This window comes from Phaethon lepturus, unplaced genomic scaffold (genome assembly GCF_000687285.1).
Source record: "Phaethon lepturus isolate BGI_N335 unplaced genomic scaffold, ASM68728v1 scaffold657, whole genome shotgun sequence".
Lineage (NCBI taxonomy): Eukaryota > Metazoa > Chordata > Aves > Phaethontiformes > Phaethontidae > Phaethon > Phaethon lepturus.
Window position 1 is genome coordinate 620 of NW_010549543.1, and position 7,582 is coordinate 8,201.

The following is a 7,582-nucleotide window of genomic DNA, read 5'->3' on the forward strand; positions in this document are numbered from 1 at the left end:
AGAATTCTGAGTTCTCATGTTATGACTTCAAAACATCATGAAATATGACTTCTTTCCGTACCCATTTCTGACTGCAAAGAAACTACTGAATAGTCCTCCACTTATTGGTGTATGTAAGGGTTTTTTATAGTCTAGATAAATGCCAGCAGCAATCTTCAGCTGCATCTGCAGCTTTAATAGAGAACAAATCAGTGATGTTTTTGAAAGGAACTTGAATCGGGCAGCTGTCTGATGCATAAACTAGTCCTTTGGCCAGGACATTTTTCAGCCACATCATTTATGATGCAGCAACACAAATACCTCTGCCACCACAGGAATAGGAGGAAAGAGGAATGGTAACCCTTTCCAGCGGTGGGTTCGTGCTGTGTGAAGCCAGACAGCTAGTCATTGAGCTACGTTGCCACAGGCTCTAACTGTTAATGTCTGATAGATACATTTTTTAATGCTCTGATTTGCAACATGTGAAATGTACAAAAAAGGTACAGAAATAGGTTGCAACGTTTTTCTGGCACCATAAGATGAAAAAGAATCTTAATTGAAATAAAATACCATTAAGAAAAACTACGAGCAGCATAGGAGGATAGCAGGTGTATTGAGAAAGGAGATATTTATATTTTCAGAGAATGGAGCCTTTTTGAAAAGTGAATTTTAAAATGTATGTTTTACAGTAGACCCTAAGCAGGTCTACAGAGATGGAAGAAGGAAAGTTTTACCTTGCTCCTCCCCCCCACCCTTTCTGCATTGTCCTTACAGAGATCATTAGTGCTTTTATACTGAAATCAAGATGTAGTTTTTAACCTTGAAACAGTTACTAGATTTTGACTTAACTTTTATTTGCTTATCTAGCAGTTGGAGCAAATGTTGCAGGCGGACAAGAATGAAGCATTAAAGAAGGCACTGTTTCGTGGTGATGTGTCATTAATTGAAGAACTCTTAAACTCTGGTGAGGAAAGTCAGTTCTGAAGTTGAATATTTTTAATTGAACTTGGCAAGAATTCTAAAGCGTCAAAGTTTGTAATTTCAAAATAATGTGTTGAGTGCATGTAGGAATATGTGAATGTTTCCAATACAGGATATGAACTAATACTTTAAAGATGAAATTACTTTTTCAGTGACTCAGCATGTGGTATTCCAGCAAATCCCTTCTAATTTATATTTCTTTTGTCAATAGCCCTGAAAATTGAGAAAACTATAATGTATGAACTATGAAATAAGGTGTTTCTTTGTTTTCGGGTGCATCTTTAACCTGAAAATATCAATTGCAAACATTGAATTTGAGGTGGTTTAAATTGAGAGTGAGAGTTCAGTGGGTGGTCTTTCTTTGGTGTTGAAGGTTGCTGGGGGTGGGGCAGGAAGGGGAGGCTGGCTTTTTGTTTTAATGCTCCCTCGGTTTGGAAATACCATTATTTTTTTCTTACTCACAGCACTGTTAAGTTTCTGGTATGTGCCCTGTGTAATACTGCTGTCCTGGCAACATCAGCTGGACAAAGATTTTGTGATTCTGAAAGGTCTAATAGGGTTTATGTGGCATTTGTCACTAAAAAGTAGTTTGTCTTAACACTAAAAAGCCTTTCTCCCGGTTGTGTTACTCAGTATTTGTCTGTAATGTGTTTCTGTTACTCAGTGTCAGGAGGATTGGATCACTTATTGAAGCATCCAGGGCAATTAAAAACTGCATAGCTGAGTTGACCTGCCTAGTGATAATTGTCAGGAAGTTCTGCTTCGGCAAGCAAGCAGAATATAGTAGCCAAGAGCTTGTTCTCTGAGGAAAATCTGTCTTACGGCTGGAAGAAAGCAGTTTCCTAGTTAGCAGTGGTTTTTTCTGAGTTTTAAAACAATGACATTACTTGCCCTTTTAGAAGAAGACTGTTTCTTACCGTGGTGAAGGAATGGTTTTCTTTTTAAATTAAGTAAAAACTATTGCACAGCCTGAAACACAGAGGTGTAATACTGAATGAAATACATCTCCTGTCTTGCTCTGAGAAAATATGTTCTTATTTATAGATAGAGTTTTTAATGATGTCTGTGCATCAGATTGCTTAATTGTTTTGTTACAGCCATCTATTTTTAATCATTTATATTCCAGTCAAACAGCAATAGTTAACTTTCCATGTTCGTGCCTGCTACATAATGAGCAGTGCTATGCTTTTAGAGGATGATGATAGGTATCTGTAAGAACATAAGGTCAGGCCAAAGATTCCTGTAGTGTCCTGTCTCCTGAGATGTGCAAGGCAGTATCACAAGAGAATCTATAATTTCCTGAAAATATGATTAACAGTAAATTTTGACCCATCCAGTACTGTCCTGCAGAGCATTAGAACACAATTGTGGTGTTGGGTTGATGATCTTGATGGACTTGTTGGATTTGATGATCTTAAAGTGCTTTTCCAACCTTCTGTGATTCTGTGAATGCCTCTCTTTTAACAGGGAGGTGTTTCTGAAGAAAGGTAACATTGTCCTTCAGAGGATCGGTGCTTGGTCAGATTAAATCTTTGCCTCCAAAATTGCCTTTAGTATATGTTCAGTAGAGCTTGTAGGAGGCTCGCTACCAGCACTCGACCAAACTCAGGGTTTGTGTTGGAAGTGGATTTCCTAGCAACAATTGGGGCTATTCTTCCAGGTTGAGAGAGAACATGTTGTCTTCTGGCTTGCTTAGCCATTGCTTTAAGAATCTTTGGTGCCGAGGCAGTTTTACAGAGCTCCTTTAGGAGATGGACAAGTGTAATGTCTTCTCTTACCCCTCCTACAAAATGGCAACATACTAAGAACAAGTTTCTGAGGGATGTGTCACAAAAAGTAATGCAAACAAGTAGCAGGTTCAAAGATGACTTGGGCATTTTGGTCTGCTGTGGGAGTGAAATACTTAACACCATATAATTCATATGTTCATTTTCCTCAAATGTTATGACCTCATGACAGTCTAGGCTGATGAAAAATATAGCTACAGTCAAATCCCGTTTCCTGTTTTCATCCACCAGTCTATTCCACTCCTATCTTTGCATAAGTGCTGCAGCTCATCTGATCTTTTGCGAGCCAGTTCAGGGAATTAAAGTAGTAGTAAACTGGGAGGGTGTGGGGGGCTGTGAATAATTTTTCAGCCGGTTTAGGACTCTGAACCATGAGTCCATAGCTGGCCCAGCAGTGGGAGACATCAGCAAGCTCTGATGTAACTCAGCTTTAAGGTGTTGTGGAACTGCAGCACAAAGTGCTGACAGACTTAGAAGAAATCAATACTTCTATTAGAGAGAAGTCTTTTAGAATCAAGCGTTTTAGAACTTTTCCCTCAGATAAATTTGGTTTGAATGTGAATGGATTCTAATACTAAGAGCTGTTCTTAAACTAATTAAAGTCTTTCAAGACCTCAGTTTTTGGTGTCAAACATGGAATTATTTAGCATAAAAAGTTGTATGTCAAGGTTGGTCATAGTTCTTCGAGCATTACCTTGTTAACCTTTTTGAATTTGAGATTATGTTTTTCTGTATAAAACCAGCCTTTCTACCGTAACTATTATTAGCCACAGTCAACAAAATACCTGAAAAAGATGCCAGAGAAACTGTGGTAATCACAGAAAGAACATAATTCTTCCTTTTCTGTTCTTTTGCTTCAGCATTATTCACATGCTTCGTATAGCTTCTGCTGTAGGGCTCGTCTGAGGCCAGAATGTATTTCTCCCTGTTCCTGGTTAAAGAGGAGGTATTTATTTGTGACTCAGATTATAAGAAAGAGCGTTGTACTGCTTTGCCTCCTAGACATAATTTGTGAGATTATGTGACTGACAAGCTCCTCTACTCGTGCCGACAAAGGAGCACAGAGGGCTAATGGCAGGTAGGGGACCCCAAATAACACCCTGGCCCAGCTCTTCCCAGGCCCATCATGGAAGCCATCAGCCCATCACAGGCACTTCTCCACAAGCCTAGAGGAGCAGAGAGGCCCAAGGGTGGGCAAGAACCCAAATTATGGAGTCAGAGGAAGGGACTCCCAGGGCTGTCATAGGGCCCTTGTGCCTGGGTGCTGGTGACTGTAGAGACAGGAGGGAGTGAAAGGATGTGCCAGCCACAAAAGTGGGACGGCGGGTCAGGGGCCAGTGTATCTGTTATGCCAACTGCTGGAGGAGATAGATATGTCCCAAAGGGCAGCAGGATGAGAGTATTTGTGCTGTCTGTGTTCACAGGAGCGCTCTTGTCTGTCTGTGTTGGTCAGTGTGGCTGGTGGTGTATGTGTGTGCCTGCTGGGAATGCACACTCAGCATCGACGCTGGTTGGATTTAGGGGTGTGGAGCTGCAGCAGCAGTCTTTTCTCTCTCTGGCTGTTGGATCTGGCCTGATTTTTCACTAAAATCTTTATTCTGGGCTTCACTGTTGCCTTATAGCACTTCATAAGGGCCTTTTAAAATGCTAAACTAACACTGCTTACTTCAAGAACAGCTCATACAATGAGAGAGTCTGAGTAGTAACCAAAGGGAGACATTTCCTATAACCATGCAGCCAAGAAGCAACACGACTGCTACTGTTTCAGTTGTCCTTTCTTTGTCTTCCTCTGAGACTCTAGCTGGTTTGCATTGTGACTTTCACACTGTGTGGTACTTCAAGGCAGTCATTACAAAGATGGCAGGAGACCATGGAGGACAAACAAGCTGTAATACAGCTTTGACATTTCATTGCCAAAAAGACCATTCTACTTATAGAACTTACAAGCACCAGCATCATGGCAGATACTATCTGTTATATGTGTAAAGAAAGCAGTGAGGAAAATACCTTCTCAAGAGTTTTAATAAGTCTTTCTATGCCTGCCAAATAGATCTTTTGTCATGGTTGTTCAGATACGTATTAAAATAAAAAGGTCTAGATGGGAGCTCTAGTTACATGGACTGCTTTTCTTCTTAAGAGGAAAAGGGACTTCTTAAGGCTGACAGAGTGACAGCTTTCTGGTATTCCTTTCCTGCTAGTGTTACTTCAGTGGGCTGTTGGATATCGGACTTGCTAAATTCTTGAAGTGACTCATCTATAAGGAAGTTCAGGTATGGCTGCTAAGAGACCCTTGCTGGCTCCCCTTGGAGAACTTGGCTGTGGACTTCAATGAAATGTTTTTTATACTGCAGACAAACGGGTGTGCTGTGACATTAAAGACTGCAGCTAGTATGTATGCATTACTAAGAAGGTTTGATCATCAATTCTGTGGCTTGCAGGTGCTAGAGGTGTTAAAGTACTTCAGCATGTGGCTTTCATTGAACATTACCCCTTCACTGATTGCTTCTACAACTCCAGTGATCTTAAAGAGTTGAAGAATCAATCCAAGAGCAGTGACCTCTTACACCCTCAGATTTAATGACTTGTGTTGCTACACTGAGCACATCTTTGACAAACTACCAAGGCAGGGAAAATACACATTTTGCATTAAAAGGTATGCATGTAGCTAAACCGTCACAGATTTCTGAGGACAGTTTTTGTTTTTTTCAGAGCTGTCTCTTGTAAAGAAGTATTTTTGATTATCCCTAATCACTGTTGGACTAATATGGAACCAGCTGATGGAAACTGTTATAGAGGAAGTAGTATGTGAGGAAGGATTGAAGGAAAGATGATTCCTTTTATGGCAAAAATATAGAGAGATTTTAATTGGAAAGTTGTCACATGAGTGTCGTGGTCTGGTACTTGTTTTTTTGTGAATTTGGGAGGACTGTCTGGCAAGCTTACTTCTAGCCACAAAGGAAGACAGGGCTATTACAGAGAGTAACAAACAAATATGGTAATTGTGACTGAATATTGCATAATCTTCTGTTTCTTCTTTCTATTGAGATAATATTTTGTTAGTACTGAACACAAAACTGGTATCTGCTAGTTAACTGCCTTGTAAGGCAGAGGATAAAAGGAGCTGTGAAGCAGGGAAACCCTAGTCCATATGGTCTTAATTGCCTGACAAGCAATTTGCTTCCCCAGCAGTCCACTTGGCTTGGCAAGAATCAAAATTTTTAATTTTGATTGAAGAAAACTTGCACATAAGTGGAGAAAAGAGAGATTCTGTGCCCTTCTCTGAACTTTTACAGCTTTTTTTTTCTCTTACTTTTACAGCTAAATTTATTACTTACTTTTTTTTTTAAATGTAGTCTTTATGTGGTACTTCTTGGATTGAGAACAGAGCTTCCTTGGTGTCAGTTCTAAAAGTTGTTTTCTGGTGTTCTAGATAAACATGTATTAAAAAAATGAAAATGGTGTAAGAGACTTCTCTCCCTAGGACTAAATGCAAACAGTGTGTAACCTTTGTAACAATACATATTGAGAGTAAGGTTTATAAAATGCATGTTTATTGTGGTGCAGTTTTATAATTTTAGTATCTTAAATTTTGACAGGTATAAACATAGAATCTAGCTTTCAGTTTGGATGGACGCCACTGATGTGTGCTGCCAGTGTAGCTGACTTTGCAGTAGTGCGTCTTCTTCTGGACAGAGGTGCTAATGCATGTTTTGAAATAGGTAAGATGTGAACGAAAAATACTGACCAGTAATGTTCAGTACCAGGCATTGTCCTATCCTTATTCTCTTTTTACATATTCAGGGAAAAAATCAAAGTTCACAGTGGAACTGGGACCTAGTCTAGCTTTCACAGTTTTGAAGTAAAAGCAGTAGTTTTAAAGTAAAAATTGGAACTGATCTGGAAACAGTTGATGGGTTTTCTTCTTCTTTCTCTCTCATTCTGTCTTTACTCCCCTCTCTCCCCACAAATCTCCAAGTACTTTTTTAAAAAGAGTGTTTGAAAATACTTGTTCAGGAATTCTAGGATAACGTTGTACAGTTAAAACTTCCTTTGTTTGATCCTGTTGCATGCAGAAACCAGCTAGAATCCCAAACAACAGGAATAGCTTTCCAGTTCAATTGAAACTAATGTAGACTTCTCTAAAACTAGAGCACAATTTTTCTATGAGATAAAAACTGTTCTTCACTGTGTTGCTTGATCACCTTTTTCTCTAAGAGTTCAGTGGAGCTTCTAAGTAATATCAGTTCCTCTGTCAATTTTTATGGCTTAATGATAACTTTTCCCTACTTAAACCGCGGTTTAAGAATTTTCCTTCTCTCTCATTGTGTTGGAAGATGTATCAAAGTTCAAGAAAAACACTGCAGTACAGAAGAAACTGATGTGAGACAATACTGCCAAGTACATAAAAGCAGTGATTGTATTTCCCAGTAACTTTGCGATATTTGTAATAGTAGTAGACTGAAATGTAGATGGTACAAATCTGGCTCTGAAAATTTTCTTGAACTTCTTAGAAGCTGAACAGAGTATGAGATTAGAGTAGATTGCCTGCACCAAAAGCAATCATGCCTTCGAATTACTGTCCTTGTAGCCAACTTCAGAGAACTTCCATGTGGCTGCCTACAGCTGTGGCTGCCTACAACTTGTACCTGTTCATTGCTTAGAGAGAATAGGCTGCAGAGACCTATAAAAGGGACAGAAACTATGGGCAGGAGTTTCGGCTGGCCAGTTAACCACATGCATGGCATTTTTTCAGTCTGTGACCAACTGTTTGCCCCAAGTGGCACCTTGCTAGGATCAGGTTTCTTGACTTGTTTCCCTGTTAGTCAGTGTAGGGA

General features: G+C 39.6%; 1 protein-coding gene across 1 annotated transcript in view; it reads left to right on the forward strand.

Annotated features, from left to right (window-relative positions):
• Positions 1–846: 846 nt before the first annotated feature.
• ASZ1 (ankyrin repeat, SAM and basic leucine zipper domain containing 1) overlaps positions 847–7,582 on the forward strand; it is a gene marked incomplete at its 5' end in the record, with an annotated part of 38,598 nt that continues 31,862 nt past the window's right edge. The window contains 2 exons of the mRNA XM_010290272.1: positions 847–943; positions 6,344–6,466. Of these exons, the coding sequence (XP_010288574.1) occupies positions 847–943; positions 6,344–6,466 (220 nt within the window). The remainder of the gene's footprint in view (positions 944–6,343; positions 6,467–7,582) is intronic.